The sequence below is a fragment of the Phallusia mammillata genome, chromosome 3, assembly GCF_965637545.1.
Source record: "Phallusia mammillata chromosome 3, kaPhaMamm4.hap1.1, whole genome shotgun sequence".
Classification (NCBI taxonomy): Eukaryota; Metazoa; Chordata; class Ascidiacea; order Phlebobranchia; family Ascidiidae; genus Phallusia; species Phallusia mammillata.
Genome location: NC_137254.1, coordinates 16005233 through 16028222, shown reverse-complemented (window position 1 = coordinate 16028222; position 22990 = coordinate 16005233). Strand labels below are relative to the sequence as shown.

The 22990-nt window shown below is 39.2% G+C and overlaps 1 protein-coding gene across 1 annotated transcript; it reads left to right on the top strand.

Moving 5' to 3' along the window:
* The first annotated feature begins 7263 nt into the window (after positions 1-7263).
* Positions 7264-11946, top strand: LOC145219253 (uncharacterized). Its single transcript, XM_080086637.1, has 6 exons — positions 7264-7349; positions 9092-9255; positions 9482-9619; positions 9701-9876; positions 10119-10269; positions 10956-11946. The coding sequence occupies exons 1-5, from the start codon at positions 7289-7291 to the stop codon at positions 10222-10224; spliced, it is 645 nt and encodes a 214-aa protein (XP_079942763.1). The 5' UTR covers positions 7264-7288; the 3' UTR covers positions 10225-10269; positions 10956-11946.
* The last annotated feature ends 11044 nt before the right edge of the window (positions 11947-22990 follow it).

Sequence of the window (22990 nt, the reverse complement as noted above, 5' to 3'; positions counted from 1 at the left end):
ATGGTGCATTCACCAGATAAAAAACCCTCAAAGTTGTTAATTAAGTTTAAAATGTGCAGCATATCATGTTACAGGCTATGTTTCAGAGATGATTACAAGACATACTTAGTCCTAGTAAAAGAGTATACACACAAAAAATATTTAATGTAATTCCAATTCCTTCATAGTGTATTTGTTGTAGAAAAAGGCTGTATTGTAATCTTGCAGTGTCGTGAAGCTTGAGGGTGTGGGAAGAGACTAAAACATTTCCAGTGGACTTTACCTAAGACAATTAATGTTGCTTATTGGAGAAACATAAACCCGATTGTGTCTGAAATGTTTAGAAACAACTTCATGAGAATTTTTAAATTTTATAATAACACCAATTTTATAATAGATAATAAACATCCAAATCACATGCACTCAATCAAGAAAAAAAGTCAAATACTGTTAAAAATATTTTGAGCAAAATAGTTGAAATATTGTATTATTATTTTGTGTTTTTAATTAAAACGTTCAAACCACTTGTTCCTCAAAATTTCCTGGAGTTTGATGACAGTCAAAAACAGCAGTTTGGATAAGCAAGGTAATGTCACACAAAGTATCACATCACCTCGCGTGAAAAAATAGCCATCTTGTTGGATTTAAGTCCTAAATACTTAAAAAAGCACGGAAATTACTTATATTGCACAAGAAACATTGATTACCACTCAGTAAAGATTTATTTCAACACTAACTTAAAAACGTTTTAATTTCCAGTACACATACATGCACCTCACAGTCAATCTACCAGTGGCGGCTCGTGCCTGAAATTTGTGGGGGTGCTGCCCCCCCTCTACTGAATATATATGAGTTGGCAATATATTGAAAAGCTACATTTCTAGTTTTCTAGCCATTTGTTTTGTGCAGAAAAACAAGTAATACAAATCTTAATTAGCAACTCCATTGTGACGTAATTTTTGTTACGCAATAATGTACACGAGTGTAAACAGCAGACGGCATCATTTGTGTATTTTGTTTACTTGCACAGCGACGGGCCAAACACAATAACGTTCAGTAATAATGTGAAAAACAAAAGCACACGTGGCACAGCTTCGAAACGAAGCGGTTGTAAATACGGTAAAACACAACAGGAATATAGAAAAAAAAGTAATAGAAAAAATAGATATAAATGAGTCGAAAAAGGTCGAAGTATTTCAGTTCGACAACAAAAATTGTCAGGTTTCATTTAAGTAAATTTAGCCACAGTCAGCGTTTTCAACATATTCTATGACACTTCACAGATTATTGTGACAAAAAAAAACTAGCCATACAGCTTTTTATTGGTATCATAACTAACAAATTTAACAACCACATTACATTGGTTTCAGAACTTGTTCATTTAAACATCTTTCTTGAATTTTTGTGTACAGACTATTAATTGTATTTTAGTTTCTTAACTGCTATAATTGCTGCTTGCTGGCAAATAGCTTATAATTTCTTTTTTAAGTGCAAAACGCCTTCAAGCTTTAAAATTTACAACACTCTCACTTAAATTTAAACCATATTATTAAATCTTGTGCTTCCTTTTTCCAACCAAAATGAATCATGAAGTTATAGTTTGGGCATGATAATTGATAGCTTCTTCCTTAATCCCAAATGATAACTAAGAAACTGTTTTTCTATTTAGTACTAGCACTGCAAGTGCAAGTCTTTTGGAAATATTGGTGTTCCCCAGAAAAATTGGCATCTTTTTCAGTGTTAAAAAGAACTGTTTTGCCTTTGAAGGAATTATGAAAACAGCAAAAAGGATTTTTCATCCTAGTAATTTAACTTGTCAAAACATCATCTCTAGATTAATTATTTTCAAAGTAATCATGAACATCAGATCTACAGAAACATTTTCATTTGAGTAACTAGCTTTTCTTTGTCAACAATAGGACGTGCTTGGTGTCACTACTATCTTGTCTGTAGAATGTTCATTCTTAAGAAACACTTCCTGTGAAGCAATTTAGCAGCTACTGTTTAGATTAGACAAACAGTACATGTCCATTATATCAATACACATGATTGCACTTGGTTGCAAATACTGTCCACATGGTGTGTTAAGAAATCCACACTTTAAATTGTCTTCACTCTTTTTTTGTCTTCATTTCAAAATTCCTGTTGCTTGCAGTTGTTTGTTCTGCATTTGATATTGCCTGAATTTCAGTGAGGCATTTAACTTCACAGTCACAAATTTAATTTTTTTTGGTAGCATTAGGAACTAAAACTGAGTATTTCTTGTTGTTGCTTATTCCTGCATGACATTTGAGTAGCAGATTTTTTGTCCCATACTTTCATAAATCTTTTTAATTCAGTTATTTATTATAAAGGTTAATTGTGACTTTAAAAGGTGTTAGATGACCTTTTTTCTTTTTCAAGGTGTGAGATACACTTATTCAATTCAATGATAACTGTAAAAACTGAAACCCACTTACAGTCATCTTAAAAAGTCACGACTAACAGTCAAACAATAAATTTAATGATAGCAAAATAATTATTTCACTGCACTCACTGTCGAACTTAAAAACACAGTACACGGGTTTGGCTTTGGAGCTCACTGACGCGAAGCAGACAACACAACTAGCGCTACGTCACGGGAGGGGCTGCGCGAGCCACAGCCCCCTCTCGCCTATTTCGCCCGGCATGTAGCTTTTTCAAGTGCGCATGCGCACAACTGAAAACGTCATGAAACGTCACGAAACTGGAGCTGCAGCTCCGCCATAGATAACTTATTATTATTATTATTATTATTTTTTTAATTTTTAAATAATACAAAATTTTTATTAATTTTATTTTAATAAAATGCCAATTAATGCCATAAAAGTTATTCTTAGTATACACTGATCAAACATAAAAACTATATGTAAAGATTGTTTGGTATAACAACTTGGAATAGGAATGTCAAGTAAAAATACTGGGGGTGCTGCAGCTCCGCAGCCCCCTCGCACGAGCCGCCCCTGCAATCTACGCATATTTATTGGTTATTACACACTGGAAGACATGCGTCCTATTAAACTACTGATCATATCTGAAAAAATCGGTATAAAAATGCCTAAAACAAAATTTATCGACATTTTTCCACTCTCTCCCCATTGCCCGCAATGCATTTTTGGGGCTTCCTTTAGCAGCCGCCATTACGCTTCAATTTGCTTCAACCGTGACGGCCAGTAGCGCAATCCAGGGTTAATAGAGATCAGTGGTCGCGACGCCCTGGTGCGTCGTTTAAATTTTCCAAAGGCGTCGCAGAATATTTCCGTTTCGTGGCTGAACTCAGTTTATCTCATAAAAAATGAGGTTTCAGTGCGGTTGACGTATATCTACGTCCAAATACTCTTTGCGCAGAGTGCGGATTGACGTAAATTTACCTTAAAAGTTTTTGAGCAAAAATGTGGGTGTCCGTCAATGTACGTCGAGACCAAACAGTACAAGCAGCAAATGCGTGATAGGCGCGTGTCTGGGGCGACGCTTGGCGGGCATTAAACTTGATTATGTGAACGGAGTCTTGCTTCATAACAATGTAACAAAGGCGACTTTTCTAGCAAAGGCTTGAGGTAGGTATATCGTATATTCGTATAATTGTTAGCAAAGTTTGAAGTAGTTATTGTGCGTGAGTTGCAGCAGTAAATTTTTGTGCATCAGTTTATATTGTGCGTAAGTTGAAACATTACTTTGATTGTAATTCGTTATTGATGCTGTTGAGGCCTTGCAGCAGACAAGACAATGCAATTGTGCGCAATAATTGAAACAATTAACAAAAGCCCGCACGTGATTGTCGGGTGCACTGAAAGTGTTGAGTGCAGTTTTATAACTTTGTCGAAAAACAGTTCGCTTAAAATTGTTCTCTAAGTGCTGTTTAATAGATTTAAATTAACTGTTTATTGATAAGTTTCCTCATTAACTTTTATTTGCTGGTGCGTCGCAAGTCCAGAAAACTTTTCCAGAGGCGTCGCAACAAAAAAAAGTTTGAGAACCACTGCTTTATACTAATGCAACAAACTCTAAAGCAGTGGTTCCCAACCAGGGCCCATGGCCCCCCAGGGGGGCCACAAGCTGTGTTCCGGGGGGCCACAGGTGTAGGTTGACCAGAAACACCCACCAAAAGTCATTTCCTTTTTAACTTTATTACCTAATTTAATCGACTATTTCACATAATATTTGTCTATATTGAGTTTTTTTACAATTAAGGATTCTTGTTTACTCTATTTGACCTTATTAAAGTCGAAATTAGTACCGGATTCCAACGCAAGATTGTCGTTTACATTTTTAAGGGGGGCACAGGTCCTACAGAGTTACTCGAAGGGGGCCATGAGGCCAAAAAGTTACTTTTAGGGGGCCATGGTCCACGAAAGGTTGGGAACCACTGCTCTAAAGCAATATTTACAAAAACTTTAATCTATCACAAGCAGCCGTTTTAAACCTCGTGTGTAACTTGAAACGCAATCAACAAACACAATACGAAATCTTATGGTCTCTGCGTTTACCCTTTTATTTGTGATTATTACAATGACCAAATGACTGAAGGAATTTAGTTAATATCGTACGTTAAATGTGTAGGTTGGAGAACTGTTCAGTCTTATTCTTTCTCTCTAAACTTCATCCAGTTTCGTTGCACTTTTTTCAAGTAGCGCATATTGATTGCTCTAGTACAATAAATTTTAACCTTATATTAATCACGTATCACCTGACGACTGTTTCTATCGCTGTGTAGCCACGAAACCCTGTTTAAATTCTAAGACCAAGATATAGGCCTATTTATGTCGACCAGGCTAGCATATTTCTGAAACCAGCAAAGTTAGCGATTAAAAAAAAATCTGCAAGACACGAGTTTCGCCTCAACCAGGGCTGACATTTCGTAAACTAACTTGCATTAGGTACATTACTGTGAAATAAAACCTGGTCCCGCAGGTGTTGTTAGAATAATTGCCCTTTCTTTCCAGCGTGCACTCTGTCGCATCACCTCGCGGACAGAGTTTTAAGGCATTTTTCTGACATGGACTACAAATAGTAAAGACAGAATGCCTGATTCGTAGTGTTGTGCCGAATTTGTAGCTCTTTCACCTTTCTTTAATATGTGCACTATTCGAATATTTTATTTTTTATGTCTTTAATCGTTTTACCTAAACCAGGCGCCCCATAGTGAAACCAGCTTGTGATCTATCTTTGGCTTAGTGGTGAGCCGTTATTGCAGTGTTCTGGCCATTTCCGATTTACCGAGGCAGTTTTGATGTACGATATAGAATTAGACTTAATGCGTCGATTGGAATTTAATATCGCCACTCGAAAGATCTTTTAGCCGAATTCCCAAAACTGCCGAAATAATTCCGTAACAGTGCTACTGCACATATTTAATTATTTAAATTGAAAACCAAAATCTAAAAACTCAGAGGTTGGGAACCAATGCTTCAATTAAACAGTTTTCTCCAAACTGTAGCATCACAGCGTTTTGTACCACATTCAAGGGGCCTAATTAAATGATTTGGTTGGTTACTTCATTGGTTAAATACCTCGTACTTTTTTCGCAAGCAAGTTACCGGGTCAAGCAAATTTCGAGTAAGATCCCGACACAAAGGTGCCACGCAATGTGTGATTGGAATGGTTTAAGAAACGGAATGTTAACAAAAGCACGTACCACGTAATCTGCTACATCGACGCCTCTAATGCACACAAATAAATAACTTGATTGGAAAGGAGTTCCTCGATATAAAATACCGCTAGCATTTAACTTAATGTCGTTTATTAACCTAATATAAATTATTAGCTTTTTTTCTAGTGGCACATGTTATTCGACAAGTAAATTATTTGCTGTTAGTTCCATGTAATCGGTCCACCAGATGACGAAACGAAAATGTTTGTGTGTTGGGATGTTTTTGATTGTGTAATTTTTCCCTCTACTTCAGATTTTGTGATGTTATGCGTAACTGTTTTCTGGTTTTCTAATTTTTCATCCTTAAGCAGACAACGGTTACAAAATACTGTCTGGCAGATTAATTGTTAAATGAATTATAAGCTGTTGTAAACGCCAGTTCATACAGCGGATCTAACAGTTCTTATTCTGATTTGATGTTTAGTGCATAAATATACTCGAAGTTTTTCATGTAGCAAAATACGTTACCACAATTGTCAAATACTTTAAGGTTGACCAAAGGGAATAACATAATGATCTTTACAAAAACAGTCAAGTTGCTACAGGTTTACGCGACGACACTGTATCGGTTCAGTTTAAATCACCTGCATTTGCCATGGCATGCACCGGCAAGCTCTAAGTCAGGGGTAGGCAAACTTTTCAGTGCAAGGGTCGCATTCAAATGTTTCCAATTTTATGAGGCCGCATGGTTTATTTAACTCAAAATATTAACATAGCGTGTTTTTAGCTAAATTGAAATACGTTTGTTGTCACTTTACTGATCGTAGAAACATTGGTTGAAACGCAACAGTTGTAATTGTTTCAAAATAAACTGACATTTGTTGCAACATAGGCTACACTACGTTTTTTTAATAATTTTTTTGCGCGAACATAAAACACAGATACCGTACAATGTACATGGTATAGGTATTGGTAAGTCGCACTCTGGTATCTTTTAAACTTCTATGCCTTTGCTCATAATACTTTTTAGCGTTGCTTTGTCTGTCAAATTTACTAACATTTGGCGGGCCACATGAACTCCTTTGCCGGACCGTAGTTTGACCGCCCCTGCTCTAAGTAGACCACAATGTGTTCGGATGTATATGGAAAACTTAAATTATACGAAGCATTTTAGTTGAGAGGCACCATTTGTAATGTTGATGTTGCTGAAGCGATTTTAAGTAAATGTACATTGTCTGCATCCTGTTTCAACACATTGTATCGAAAAGAACGTTAGAGACTCCAACACAGTTAGATATAGCGGAATCTTCACACAGGATAAGCGATGCAGCTGATTTGTTCCGGTTTGAATCACCTGCATTGTGTTACGGGGCTTGCGGTGTTTCCGGCAGTAAGTCTTAAATAGGCCGCAGTGTGTTATAATGTATATGAGGGAACCCGCTTGCCGCATACGAAGGGTTTTAGCAGGTAGGTAGGATTATAATATCAGCTCTGCCGAAAGCAAATGTATTTAGTTGTAAGAAATTAGATATTACCTTTTATACTGTAAAATTGGTATCTCAGTTATATATTCCAAATCATTTGCAATTGCGCATCATAATTGAAGCTTTTGTAGTGTAAAATTGAAATATTTTTGTTATATTCTGGTAATATATTCGCAGTTGATAGTTAGTACAGTTAATCATTTTAAAAAGGTAAAAAATGTCATTTCCACTTTTAAAGTTTGCTCTTTTTGTCTGCTCGATGAGTTTGCTGCACAAAGGTAAGTGGTTTTCAAATTTTGTTTCATCAAAAAGTTTTCTCGTTTTAAGTGTAGTTCTTATCGTTTAGATCAGCGGTTCCCAAACTGGGGTCCGTGAGGCAATTTTGGGGGGAGCGCGAAGCGGTTGAAGCAATTCTATAATCTTATTTGGCGTCAGTTTGTGCCACTAAATAAGTTTAAATCTAAGTAGAATTGAGAATCGACTGTTTCCATTGCTAAACAATGACCTTTATTGAATGACAACTATCAAAAATGCAACTATTTGCGCACAATCGCAATGTTTTTGTCCTGTTTGTGATGTCACAAGCTGTCTTTGGATGATTGTTATGCGCAATTTTGCATAACTAGCTAAAATCCTTCAATCAACTTTCGTTTTTTATGAAATGCACATTCAGGCTTAAGGACCGCGAGCCCTCGAAATAATGGCAAAGGGACCGTTTTGAAAAAAATATGAAAAAGTTTGGGAACCACTGGTTTAGATTTAAGTAACTTACATGAACAAAATGATGAAAAGTCTTTCGCCGTTAAGATTGTAAGCTATATATGTATATGTGTGTGTATATATAACATCACCACTATCTACAAAAAAACATAAAAATAATAATGGCATGAGCATTTGCCAAAACGTTTTACCATAAAACATAAAATCCCCGTGGTAAAACAATACACATAATATATCTTACCATGTAAAATAGATAACAAACAAAAGACTGCAACAACTGAAGTCAGTACTTGGTAAAACTTTACGCCGCAAACCGTACAATCAGTTGAAAACATGTGGGTGAAACAGTTGAGTTGAGTTTATTTCGCTTTGTCAAATAAAACATAGCGACACAATCGCACTGAATAGACGCGTAACGTTAAAACCTTATGAAACGCAAAACAGTATAGGGAACAATCGGTAGATAATGTCTGAACGCGCTGCAGCTACACCGTGTAATACGGGCTCACAAGAAGGAGGTTGGTGCATTGTGGGTATGCACGAATGGGGGAAAACGTTTGACACTCATTTAAATTTGTTAGATTGCAGTTAACACTTGCCATATGTTTTCCGTTATAACTTACGTTAAAACAAGGGGGCTACGTTAAGCAAGGGCGAGCCGACTTGTGAAAATTGCCCTTTTTGTCTTTAGTCTAAGTTTATTACACGGACGTAAGTTAATTTGTTGCAATTAAGTTGCAAAATGTTGATCTACTACATTATAATGATACTTTTTATGGTTAAAACTTGGGTTGCCATAATTACCATCTTTGTCAATGAGTATCATAATCCGATCAAACTTTTCGCACTCCAGAATCTTGACAGATTAACACTGAAATAAAGTTCTGGTTTGGCATTTAAAAAAACTTTGAGTATTGGCCTAATAATTGCTTTGAAATAAACTGAATATTTTAGGCAAAACAGCTACTATATTTTTTTGCCACCGAGTAACCGGTTATTTATTCCTTCTAAGCAGCGGCATTTGAAGGTTTTTAACCTCCCGGTTGTGTGGCTTACAATCGAGTAAATACGGTACATTTTAACAAAAATCGTGTAATTCGGTCGGAATCGCACCGTGAAGTCACATTTGTTTCGGTTGATTAGACAATTTTAGCGAAGGTTAATGTTCATACTAAACCAGTCAAACTTTAGATAAGTTAATGCTTTGAAATACGTGTATGCTTAATTCACATGAGAGTTTAATGAAATACTTGTTTGTAACATACATCATGCTAATTCCCACATTGTAAATACTTTTTAGATTCTGATGCTCAATGCGGTGGGACGAGTATAGCCAATCAGTATGGGGGCTACATTCAACCATCATGTGACAGTTTCATCCTTCGATTTACTTCCACGTATGGATTAGCCAGAATGGTCGCTTATATACGAGAAGCCGATTTGGCAGCAAATAACTTCTGTAAGGTAAATTTCCCTCTAATGGAGTCCAATTGCCTATACATTTTTTTGTTAAGTTTCGACTTATCTGGGGTTAATAAGAATCTTATTTTTAAAATGCCATACATGACATGAGTGACTTCATATAGCTGCAACTGTACTTTTACTTTTGGCGCTCATCGAGACCCCGTAACCCCCGCGAACTTGTGTATAAATCCAATTTAAAACACTAATCTCTTTTCTTATTATGCAGGTTGCAACTCAGGCAATTTGGCCGGGATTTTGCAGGGAGGAGGTCCGTCTTTTCCAGTGGTCTTTAGCGGCCCGAAAGCCTTCATCCAATGTGCAACAAACTATACAACAGAAAGAGTACATTTCAGAATTATTCGAGGTAAGCAAATATATAGTAACAGAGTAAGAAGTTAGGTCCAAATCAAGCCCGTTTCAGTCAGTTTATTCTGTTATATTTCAGCAACTCTGTGTGGCGAAGATGCAACCGGAACAGTTTTTAATTTCATGTCTCCAAACTTTCCGAGCAACTACCCATCTAATCAAGTGTGCACATGGAATTTTCAACTCGATACCAGGAAGTCTTTGTTGTTCCAATTCTCAGCTTTTTATCTTGAATTCACCTATGACATGTTATTCGTAAGTTCAGTTCAAATAATGAGAGCGGTTTCTTTACCAATAACTTTCAATTTAAAAAGCATACTTTATTTATTTGTGATATCTGGCCTAAATCTTGTTTGTATGAAACAAGAAAGACCTTACATCAAAATAACTGTTATTTCAAAAAACGCACCGCAACTTGGTTACAAATTGCAGCCCAATTGGGCAAGAAAACCGCCACTTTGGCAACTAAGCTTTCTAATTCGCAACTTTTTAATCAGTTCAAGATCGACAATAATCGTGTGGAGACACTTAATGGGTCGCTTCAAGGATTTGAACACCGTGTCGACGCAACAAGTCTCACCGCTATGTTTCTCAGTGACATAAATTCTAATAGAATGGGGTTTAATGCAACAGTGGTCCTAGAAGAAGGTATACAAAAATTGTTTGTTTAATTTAAAAAAAGATAATATGTGCTTACAATAATTACCGCTCTATAAGCTGTAGGCATTGCATTACTTGGAATGCAGAGAAAGGGATTTGACCATCACGTAAGTTTATTGTGTCGTTAACTTGTAACAATACAGATAAGACGTTGTTTACAAAAACGCAAATTTCCACTTTACCGGCTAAATCAACGTTAATGGGGCGCTTATGCACGGCAAGAAAGCCATGTTTTGCAGAATGAAACAGATAAAATGTTTCACTTGAAACTACATGTCACTGCAGCGCAAAGTGTGACGTCATATTTCGTAACTGTCGTGGAATGGTCGAGATAAGTTAATAAAAAAATGCATAGCGACACAATTGCACTAAATCAACCAACTAGCCGGAAACAGCTGCGCAAAACAGCGGAGGGCACAATTGGTGGATGAGCGCTAAACGCAATGCAGCTCAACAGTGGCTACATAATGTTTAAAAAAGAATAGCGATGCACACAACTTACAACATGGTACACATTTAAAGTAATAGCAGCGCCACCTTGTGCTTAGTCATTGGTTCTCTCTTATTTTTAGTCGTAAGGTTCTAATGCAGGTATTGCTATATATTCCATAAAAAGAATTTTAGTCATGTTGAATTGAACTGATCTGCAAATAGCAAATACCTGATCCTCGCAGAGTCACAGCTGATGAACAGACGACATTAGATTACGAACTCGGTGACACACTGTACATAGCATTTGGCAGGGAAACTCCTCTTTCTCAACTCAATGACAGCTGCAAGGTCACGGGGTCAGATCCGATGTTCGTGTTTGACATAAGCCAATGCGAAGGGCTCTATAAGGTAACTTATATATTATCAAAATATAAGTTGTTCAAATATATTACGAAAGAAAAATCAAAATGCGATAATGAAAACGTCACTTTCAAAAGCTTAGAGACATTACATGGTAGGTATACTGAAGACACCGCACAATGTTTTGATCTGTGAGGTCTTATCAGCTCGTGGGGTTTTAGCAAGTTACTCGCAACAAACTGGAGTACCGTAATTTGACTACACTAACCTATTGAGACAATGTCTTGTCTCCAGCTGCACTGATGAGAACACTTAGGTCGGAAAATGATATATTGTCTGCAGCTTACTAAAACGCGTCTGTTTGTTTGCGAGTTGCTGTATATGAACAGACACTGCTTCTAAATTTGCATATTTTGCAGAATGACAACGGAATGGTGTCGGTGTCTTTCTTTATCTGTAGCAGTGGCGGCTCGTGCCTAAAATTTGTGGGGGTGCTGCTCAAAATTTTAGCCTTTATTGAACATATATAAGTTGGCAATATATAGAAAACCTACATTTATAGTTTTCTAACCATTGTTTTGTGTAGAAAAACAAGTAATACAAATCTTAATTAGAAACTCCATTGTGACGTAATTTTTGTTACGCAATAATGTACACGAGTGTAAACAGCAGACGATATCATTTGTGTATTTTGTTTACTTGCACAGCGACGGCTAAACACCATAACATGCAGTGATAATGTGGAACAAAAACACACGTGACACAGACTCGAAACTAAGCGGTTGTAAATACGGTAAAACACAACAAGAATATAGAAAAAAAAGTAATGGGTCGAAAAAGGTCGAAGTATTTCAGTTCGACAACATTTAAAAAAAATGGTATCATTTAAGTAACCTTATGGTCACAGTCAGCGTTTTCAACATATTATATGACACTTCACAGATTATAATTGTCACACAAAAAACTAGCCATACAGCTGTTTATTGGTATCATAACTGACAAATTTAACAACCACTTTACATTTGTGTCAGAACTTGTTTATTTTAACATATTTTTTTAAATTTTTGTGTACAGACTATTACTTGTCTTTTAGATTTTTAACTGCTATAATTGCTGCTTTATTTGCTGGCAAATAGCATATAATTGCTTTTTTTAAGTGCAAAACTCCTTCAAGCTTTAAAATTTACAACACTCTCACTTAAATTTAAACCATATTATTAAACCTTGTGCTTCCTTTTTACAACCAAAATGAATCATAAAGTTATAGTTTGGGCATGATAATTGATAGCTTCTTCCTTGATTCCAAATGACAACTGAGAAACTGTTTTTCTATTTAGTAGTACTAGCACTGCAAGTGCAAGTCTTTTGGAAATAATGGTGTTCCTAACAAAGGTTTGCATCCAAACTGCTTTGCCTTTGAAGGACTCATGGAAACAGCAAAAAGGATTTTTCATCCTAGTAATTTCACGTCAAAACATCATCTAGATTATTTCCAAAGTAATCATGAACATCAGATCTACAGAAACATTTTCATTTCAGTAACTAGTATTTCTTTGTCAACAATAGGATGTGCTTGGTGGTCACTACTATCTTGTCTGTAGAATGTTCATTCTTAAGAAACACTTCCTGTGAAGCAATTTAGCAGCTACTGTTTAGACAAACAGTACATGTCCGTTATATCAATACTCATCTTTTTCATCATGTCCACGTAAGGGAGTTTCAAAGTTTCCACAGAACAAAATGCAGTCTATTATTTTGCACAAAATTTCACGATTTTTTTCCACTTTTTTGTTGTGTTCAATAATTGAAAGTCTATATAGGCCTCACTAAGTTTTTCCTTAATATTTACAGTTCCCAAAAGTGAAAGTGAAACATCATTGTCCACATGCTTCTTTGACTTCTCATGTTTTTCTGCTTGCTCACCTATTTTGGCTACATTTGTAAAACCATCTTTTGTCCAGCATTTTTCATCACCTCCAAACAGCAAACATGGAAAACAGAACAGTGCATTTTTAACTTCACAACCACAAAGCCATTTTTTCTTTTGATACCATTCAGAATTAAAACTGCGTATATATTTCTTGTTGTGGCTCATTCCCGGCTGACAAAGTTGAATATCAGGCGTTGGACGCCCTTTTTTCTTTATACTTACCTTTTCAACACTTGATAACTGCTAAATCTTAAGTTGCTGAAGCTCACTTACAGTCACCGAATTAGAATCTTGAAAAGCCATGATTAACCTTTCAATCAAAAACTGTAAAAATTAATTAAAAAAAGAATAACTGTCGTACTGTACTCATTGTCGAACCTGGTGGTACACGTGATTTGCTTTGGCACACAATAAACGCGGAACAGACAACTACTTCCGGGTGCCCAGGTCACACGCTACGTGATTGGTGGAGCTGCGCGAGCCGCAGCACCCTGGCTCCTATTTCGCCCAGCATGTAGCTTTTCAAAGTGCGCATGCGCAGAACCGCAAAACGTCACGAAACGTCAGAAAACTGGAGCTGCAGTTCCAGCATAGATATACATTAGTGTTTCCCCCAAAAAAATTTTTTAATGAAAAAAAAGGTGATTAGGGCGGAAATTATGCTTATCATATATTGCTAAGGAATAAAAAAATAAAAATAATGAAAGTTATTTGTAATATTATGGTAGGTGTATTAAGTAAAAATATCTAGGGGGTGCTGCAGCTCCGCAGCACCCTAGCACGAGCCGCCCCTGATCTGTAGATACCTGGCTCCATCCTCTGCCGTGATTCAATGCGACGTTCAAAATAAGTTCAATGTCACTTGTCTGTTTGATGCAGACCTACTTCTCTCGTCATCCAACATCCAACCACAAGCCGGGTGAGAAACTGGAAAACAAAGCACACCACATCTGAAATATGAACATGACACATGTCATTCGCTGCGGGAGCCCATGTCACATGCCACATATGTCACACATCACAAGCACATCATAGGCGCCGAGTGGGCGTTGGCGGCCGCCGTAGATATTTTGATTTGTTTGTAGCGGTATAGTACGAAACATCGTAAAATCTGAAGAAATTTGGGAATAATTTTGATTTAAACAAGCATGCTGGCATTAGCGCTTTGTTTATGACGTCAACACACAATTGTTGGCAGTGCATGTATGGCCATTATTGTGTACAACACGATTGTACTGTAATATGGTAAAATATATTTTAGGTGATACAAGAGCAACAATTTGAAGAAACATTTTTTACTTACCATTAACAGCGTAAAAAAAGCTAAACCATTTAATAGCGTTAAAGCAAAGTGTTTCAAATGAACATTAGTTAAAAAAATTAAGAATTTGACGAACGTTGCATTCTATTGAAAGTTTATTGTGCTTTGAATTGGAGCTCATGTGGATGCACGCATCAGTGACGTCATAATTTACGTCCGCCACCTTGCATTTTTTGTAAAACTCGGCGCCTATGAAGCACACAATATGCAAAATACAAACATGACAAACGTCACTTGATGCGAAAAACATGCCACATTATTAATACAATTTGGCAACCTAAAAAATGTGGTCGCGGGCCGGACGAAATGACCTCGCGGGCCGTAGTTTGGTGACCCCTGGTCTACACCAACACAATCCTTGTCTTGTTGTAAAAAGCCTTTACCTCTTCTTCTAGTTCAGAAATTCTATAACATAGTTAACTAGAAGGGTGGCTTAGCACATATTGCCATTGCATATACATTATAACCTATTTTAAAACAATAATATATTACCTATGCTTATTTTATATTGGGTCCCATATTGGCCACCGGCTTTTTTAACCTTAGTTGTTTCTGCAAGCAGAAACTCATGGGTCCCCACACATGCAAAGTTGTAAATAATGCATTTCAAGAGATAACTATGAGAAAGTTTGGTATTGTACCGTCAAACCCAGTGATCGGACCTGTGCATCAACAAATGTGCTATATGGAGTACAAACTATTCAAATTCATTCCATTCATACATTTTTGACGGTTTTTCTATTATATGGTATATCTGAGAAAAAATATGAAATAGTAAGAAAATGGGTTAAAACACAACAATCAGCTCCCAATGGCGAATTGCTCATGATTGTCGGTGGCTAGTGCGGTAAATGATAGGGCTGCAGGGTGAAACATAACCATCGACAATTATAAATAGCACACTCTAGAAGTTTCAAAATTTCATTCAATTCAGGCATTGTATAAAAAATTCACCCTTTTTAGGGGGCTAGAGGGGTAAATAGTGGGGCTACAGCGTTAAACAAAACAATTGACACCTATAAATGGCAAATTGTACAAGCTATCCAATTTCCAGTCAATTCCGACACTTTTTATAAATTCACCCATTTTAGGGGACTAGCGGGGTAAATGCTGGGGCAACAAGGTTAAAAATAACAATCAACAATTATAAATAGCACACTCTATAAACTGTCGAAATTTAATCCAATTCGGACATTGTTTAAAAAATTCACCCGTTTTAGGGGGCTAGAGGGGTAAATAGTGGGGCTACAGCGTTAAACAAAACAATTGACACCTATAAATGGCAAATTGTACAAGCTATCCAATTTCCAGTCAATTCCGACACTTTTTACAAATTCACCCATTTTAGGGGACTAGCGAGGTAAATGCTGGGGCAACAAGGTTAAAAATAACAATCAACAATTATAAATAGCACACTCTATAAACTGTCGAAATTTAATTCAATTCGGACATTGTTTAAAAAATTCACCCTTTTTGGGGGGCTAGAGGGGTAAATATTGGGGGCTACAAGGTTAAACACAACAATTGACACCTATAAATGACAAACTCTACAAGTTGACAACAATTCATTCAATTTTAACACCGTTAAAAAACTCACCCATTTTAGGGGGTTTGTGGGGTAACTGATGGGGTTCAACACCCAAAAGTATAAAATATGAAACCACAATGATCCAATATACAGTCATGTTAAATTTTATCCAAATCGGACAAGGTTTAAAATTTAGACCGCTAGAGGTGTTATTAGCAACATTTGTTAACCCTTCTGACGTCATAAGGCTGTTAATACACCTCTGATTGGCATGTGCAAAAACGTCCTCAAGTAATGCACCAACACAACTACCAAGTACTATGTTGTCTTCATTATACTATTCCACCAGAGAAATCTTTCGTTTGTGGTGCGCAGCAACTTTCAAAAACGTTTTACATTTTGGGGGCTAGCGGGGTAAATATTGGGGCTATCAAGTCAAGCGAAGCAGATGGCACATCTACATAACTATATCTACCATCTGTGAAAGTTTTATCCAAATCCACCAAAGATTTCATGCCAAAAGTGCATGGACAAACTTCGGCAGAAAAAAGAAAAAAACAGAAAAAAAGAAAGAAAAAAAACAGAGTGAAATCAAGATGCGTCCCCTTCAGGGAAGGGGACCCATAATTACCTGTGGTAAACTATCAGCTTGTTTTCAAAAAAGTGTTACCTCTTGGTTTTTACTCTTAATGTGCTCTGCACTCTTTCTTTCAAACAATGTCCTAATTGCACTTTTTGTAATGTTTACGTGTTTTTCAGATACTTCTGTCTTCTGTTATTGTTATGGTTATCGTTCATATCTAAGGATGAACAGTTGGAACACTGCGTTGAACCAGTAACAAAAATGGAGCAAGCTGATGAACTGCAGGAAAATGTATTTTAAACAAGGCAAGTTTTAATGTTCTACACAAAAGAGAATATTAAACCTCACCGATTTGCTATAATTTTTACACAGGGAATCAAGCTTGTACTTAGTGGGTCTCCCTGTTTGGTGGTGTTATGTGGGCGAGAACCTACTCCTGTGCTTCCTTGACAAATATTTGATGCTGCTATACTTTCAAGAAGTTGGCTCATGGTTACACTCCTGACACACTACTTGTAACGCAGTCCTTTCGGAAAAGTGGCCAGCTTCTTCGGACGGCGTAACAGGTCACCTCTGCAATCTCCGTAATTACCGCATGTACGTAACTACTCCCCGTGTACTTCACCAAAACACCGACAGCACACCCTCAAATGAAATGCTTTAATCAGCGAATATGAGAAAAGTCAGTCACGTAGCAATGCAGTTTTTTAACTGTGAGAAATGGCCCACAGAGGTAACTCAGTGAGTGGCAAAGCTGAAATAACATATCACACATGAATAAGGCATTATGACGTCACAGCACATACGATTCACTCACCAGCAATATGTACTTGCAGTCAACACGACTGTGCAGTTTATAGGCGATCGGATGTCACAACTGTAATATTTACATTCAAAATTAGATTAAATTCGAACACTTTAAGTTAGAAACATATGCAAGAAAGCTTATCACGACAGCAATGCACAGAATCACAAGATCGCCAATCGAATTTCAGTTAATACAATCCAATATTCTTTACAGTTTGCCACTATAACTTACAGCTGCAATAATGTATAGACTAGGTTAGATTACACAACTACGACAGCATTATACATAAATCCCAATCGCTAACCAGTCGACACGGGCAGAAAGAGACAAACCCTGACACACAAACTTGGAAATGATATCAACCACGCTACAGTTCGCGCATGCGCAGGAGTGACGCAACAATCAAACGCTTGTTGTGCAATGCGCAATGAAGCGTGTAACATGAGGTTCTATAAACAACTTACAAGAGCGCAGAGAAATTCTTACACTCCCCCCCAAAATTGACAAGTGGTTCACATTCACGTTCAATTTTGCAACACACACAAATATTTTGACGCGCTCGTCGAGTAGACACCACAACCGCAAAATGTCATTTACAATTCGTTTACAGGCGAAGCAACAGCCATTGGATCGTCATGCGTTTGCGCATGAATTTTCTCATCAGCAGGAACGATTAAACACAACTTGTGTATAGGCCTTCGAACACAGTTTCCCTTGGATCGAACCATGACGTTTCGTACAACTCCATGCTCATCAGGATGGACGGCGACGATTCTTCCTATCGACCACGACGATCTCGGGGATGCGTTGTCCACCAAAAGGACAACGTCGTTCAATTGGAGATTATTTTTCTCATCATGCCATTTTTGACGTGAGATAATAGTACGCAAATATCCTCTCGACCAGCGCTTCCAGAACTGATCCGAAAGGTATTGGACGTGGCGCCAACCTTGGCGGGCATAACAGTCACGGTCATTCGTAGCGGCCGGCGGAAGGCCGCCAAAAGGGTTTACCCTGAGCAAGTGGTTCGGGGTAAGTGGAGTTTCATCATCAACGTCCCAGGTGACCGGTGTCAGAGTACGAGAATTCAGAATTGATTCAACTTCCGACAGCAGAGTTTGCAGTTGATCATCAGTGAGCGTCCGTTCGTTTGTCAAGGCTGAAAGTATGCGTCTTGCCGAGCGGATCATCCGCTCCCAGGCTCCTCCCATATGACTAGCACTGGGCGGTTTAAAGTTCCATTGTATTTCCTTCTGCTTCAAGTGTTCTTCGATCTGGTGCTGGTCCCAGTTTCGAATTCCATCCTTTAGAACACGTTCCGCACCAACCAGGTTGGTGCCGTTATCCGAGTACATGTGCAAAACCACACCTCGTCGCGCAACAAAGCGGCGGAGTACGTTGACGAAGGCGTCGGTGCTCAAGTCACATGTAACTTCCAAATGAACTGCACGTGTTGTGAGGCAAGTAAATAGACATCCATATCTTTTCACTTCGCTGCGCCCTCGTTTGACTAGCAGAGGGCCAAAGTAATCAACACCAGTATAAGAGAATGGGTGGACGTTCATTTGTAAACGAGCAGGTGGGAGTTCAGACATCAGCTGCTTCGCGGGCTTGGCATCGCGGTGTCGGCACTTCAGGCAACGACTTAACGCGCGGCGAACGGCAACTGCTCCCCCCACGATCCAGAAAGGTTGATTCAGAGTCGTCAATGTGTGGTTTAATCCAGAGTGACCAACACGCTGGTGGAAATCAGTAATGATTAGATCGGTCAAACACGAGTTGTGAGGGAGAATCGCTGGATGGCGTGCCTCGTACGAAACTGGGGCTTTCTCCAGTCGCCCACCAACGCGTAAAACTCCCTCAACAAGAAATGGATCCAATCGAAATATTGGTGATGCCTTAGTCATCTTTTTCAACCTCCCTTCTCGGGACATGCCAAACATCCATTGAGCAAAGTGACATCTTTGCACACACTTGACCAACTCCATCTCAGCAAGCTTTAACTCATGAACTGTCAAAGGCGTGTTTGAAACTGGCTGAGGTTGGCGTCGCACTTTTTGCAACAAATAAGATTTAAAGCGCAGCATCCAAGCGACTGCAGACTTTAATTTGTACAGAGAAGAAAACCTCATTAACATTCGGTCCATTGGGCAAGCAGACTCCACAACCGTAAATACATCAGCAGGTTTCTTCTCAAAAACATTAGCATTGACCTCGACGTCCTGTTTCTCGAACATATTCGGCCACTTTGCAGGCTCATCTTTCAGAAACATTGGACCAAAAAAACACATATCCGACTTTGCAAGAGTATCAGCTGGTGCACCCCGAGACGCCAGGTCAGCCGGATTCTGTTTTGTCGGCACGTGCTTCCAGTTCCGAGCGCACGTATTTTTCTCAATGAAAGCAAGCCGACGGGATACAAAAAGCGGAAATCTTCGTCGATCGTTGTGTATGCTTTGCAAGACCACAGAAGAATCCGTCCAAAATATTGACGGACGCAGATCTAACCCTAGTTCCCCCTTGATTGTCTGCTCCATCTTCACAGCAGTAACAGCAGCCATTAGTTCAAGCCGATTAATGGAAACTTCTCCTTGAGGGGCCAGTCGAGATTTACTCATGACAAGAGTACATGTGACAGAGTCCTTTCTTGTAGATCGCAGGTAACACACTGCGCCATATGCCTCCTTCGATGCATCGGAAAATACATGCAATCGGCTTTCTTGTACATTGTCGTACGCGTGCAAGTTAAATGAACGCGGGATACTGATGTCGCGTAGACTTGACAACCTGAATAACCATCTTTCCCATTTCCGTAGGTCCTTTGGGGGCATTTCCTCGTCCCACTCGATTTCTTGCTGACATAAACTTCGGTAGATCAAACATGCTTCCACTAACACTGGAACAACAAACCCCAGCGGGTCGAACAACGAATTCATCGTTGACAGCAATCCCCGACGAGTGCGCGGTTTCACCGGCAAAGAAACCGTGAAATTAAACTCATCGGCTTGAACGCTCCAATGTACACCAAGCACACGCTCCTGTAGATCTGCATCTAGAGCAGGGGCGGGCAACATACGGCCCGCGGGCCGGATCCGGCCCGCGACGGGATTTTGACCGGCCCGCAGACAGTTTACGGGTCTTACATGGTAATGTGGCCCGCGGCCACAGTCTGCCGCAATCCCCACTACTTGCATACTACGTCAAATTATAGTTGTAACGGACAGTAACGCTCCCCAATAGCAAAAAACTTTCCCGCCGTTACTATCTAAGCAAAAAAAAACTATCTAAGTCTGTGGTGTATGCATTAAATTGGTGTATGCACTATGTATGGTGACCGGCTATACCTTTTTAATATAACGGTAACGAGCTTTCCCTCAAACTTGTTTCACTTTTACACTTTCTATAGGTCTGCTAGCGCTTCAAAAACTGCGAGGTTTTTGTATCATCCTTAAATTTGATAAATCTAGTGTAAGTTATTAATGAGGAATGTATGGGTTTCTCTTTTGCCGAGTAATGCCCCATTACTTTTAATCAAAATAACAAAAATAGCTATAGTTTGCGCATAATCGTATGATGTTATCTTGTCTATGACGTCACAAACTTTGCTTGGATGCGTTAGAATTGCGTGAAATTGACCCTCAGTGTTGTTGTAGCAATTAAATTGGGTTTTAACTGTTAACATAAGCATTCGTTGGTGCTGGGTAAATCTAATTGCACGCAAATGCTCAAGAGTCAAGAACTTAAAAAAAAAACGATATAATGGGGGGCGATATTGAGTCAGTGCCCTAGCAAGGGGGCGATTTCGCTAAAATGGTTGAAGACCACTGGTTTAGGTGGTCAAAAATCCGTTTTAAATCACTGGATAAATACGCGATTAATGTATCGATTCGGGAATCTGGCCCGCCAAGTACTTTATTTTCCCATATCAGGCCCGCCGACTGGAGAAGTTGCCCGCCCCTGATCTAGAGGGTGCGTCAACAGAGACTTGGACAGTTCCTCAGTCGGTAAACTATCCAAGATTTCCTTGCTGTTGGATAGCCACTTGGTCAATCGAAACCCGCCTTTCGCAAGCAGGGAGCGCAGTCCTGCAACGAGTTCCAGACCAGTGTTAACATCCGAAACCGACGTGAGGCAATCGTCCACATAAAAGTTTCTTTCCACAGTAGACGCGACAAGCGGTTCAAATTCACTGCCAAAGTCACTGGCAGCTTGTCGCAAACAAAATGCAGCACAGCTTGGAGACGAAGCTGCGCCAAACAGGTGAACCTTCATTCTGTGCGGAGTTGGGGCCCTTGACAGATCGCCTCCTGGCCACCATAAAAAACGTAGGCAAAATACAACGCGGAGTTTACCTGGCTTGTTGGGATTTACAACACCGTGATGGGGAATGTACCAAACGCGTTGATTAGTACTTAATTCCTCTGTGGAAATTTCTTCAGCATACCCCTTGTCAATTGTGGTTTGCATTTGCTCTCCATATTTCGACATCATCACGTCATCCCTTGCTAGACGGCGTCTTAGGCAGCCTAACCGTTTTGTCGCCATTTTGAGGTTGTCGGGCATGATTTGGTGGTCGTGTCTCCACGAAAGTGGCAATTCATAGTGTCCATCAACAAATTTAACAGAATCCTTCATCATCCGAAATGTTTTTCTATCCTCAGTCGAAAATGGAGTACCCAACACTTCCCCATCCGCTCCGTCAGTAGGCAAAAAATCTCCTTCATCGCTCAAGAACATGGCGTGAGCATTTTCAACAGCAGATGCGAAATGGACACGGGCGGTGGGATTTTTTGATTCAAAGGTTTGTCCAAGCAAAGACCAACCCAAAGGCGTCCTCACTGCATCCGGGCAATAATCGTCTCCCGGGCGGACAGACTTCACTCGATGTGCGACGGGGATATTGGCGCCAATCAGTAATGTAACCGACCCCCCTGGAACGCTGCATAACCTCACGTCTTGCAAAGAACGATGCGCCCTTAACGTCTGTATGTCGGGCACAACGTTTGGCATCACAGGAATTTTGTTGACCACAACAACGTCGGGAAGGTCAATTGGTTCTCCGCCACCCAGCGGTTCAACTGCAACGGATATAGCAACAGTGTTCAAATGACGGGGCGTCGTTAGAGTATTCAAGACTATTTGTTTAGGTTTGCCACAGGCTCCTAATTTATCCATTAATTTACGTTCACAAAACGTAGTAGTGGACCCCTGGTCCAGAAAGGCATATGTCGCGATTGCTGTGTTTCCATGTCGCACAACAACTGAAACCACATTCAAGTATACGCTCGCAGCATTCACACTGGCACTGTACTCCTGCGTCTGAATCGCAGTACAAGTAGGATTTCCGTTGTCGATGAAATGCGGCTTAGCACGGAAGGCCGGATCGTGTAAGAGATGGTGATGGGACGTTGCATTACAACCCTCAACCTTGCAGGTACTTGTTGCGTTGCAATCACTGGCAATGTGATCTCCCTTAAGACATCTAAAACACAGTCCCTTTGTTCGAACAAACTTACGCCGCTCTAAGTATGTCTTTTCCTTGAAGGCAGGACAGTCGTACACTTGATGTGGGTAGCCGCACAATACACATCTTACAGAAGACGAGGGTTCCGAAGTGACGGTATTGTGTACTGTAGCCTTTGTATGTTGATTCGCGGCCTTGGATTCCTTTGGGGTAAACAGAGCCTTCCCAAATATTGAATTCGCTTGTTGACTCTTTTCACCAATAAACTCGGTCAACGCAGCAA

Coding starts and splice junctions, on each gene's coding strand:
- LOC145219253 (XM_080086637.1), top strand. CDS start 7,289: ATGTCATTTCCACTTTTAAAGTTTGCTCTTTTTGTCTGCTCGATGAGT. Junction 9,256..9,481: donor CAGCAAATAACTTCTGTAAG/GTAAATTTCCCT, acceptor CTTATTATGCAG/GTTGCAACTCAGGCAATTTG. Junction 9,877..10,118: donor TCACCTATGACATGTTATTC/GTAAGTTCAGTT, acceptor CTTTTTAATCAG/TTCAAGATCGACAATAATCG.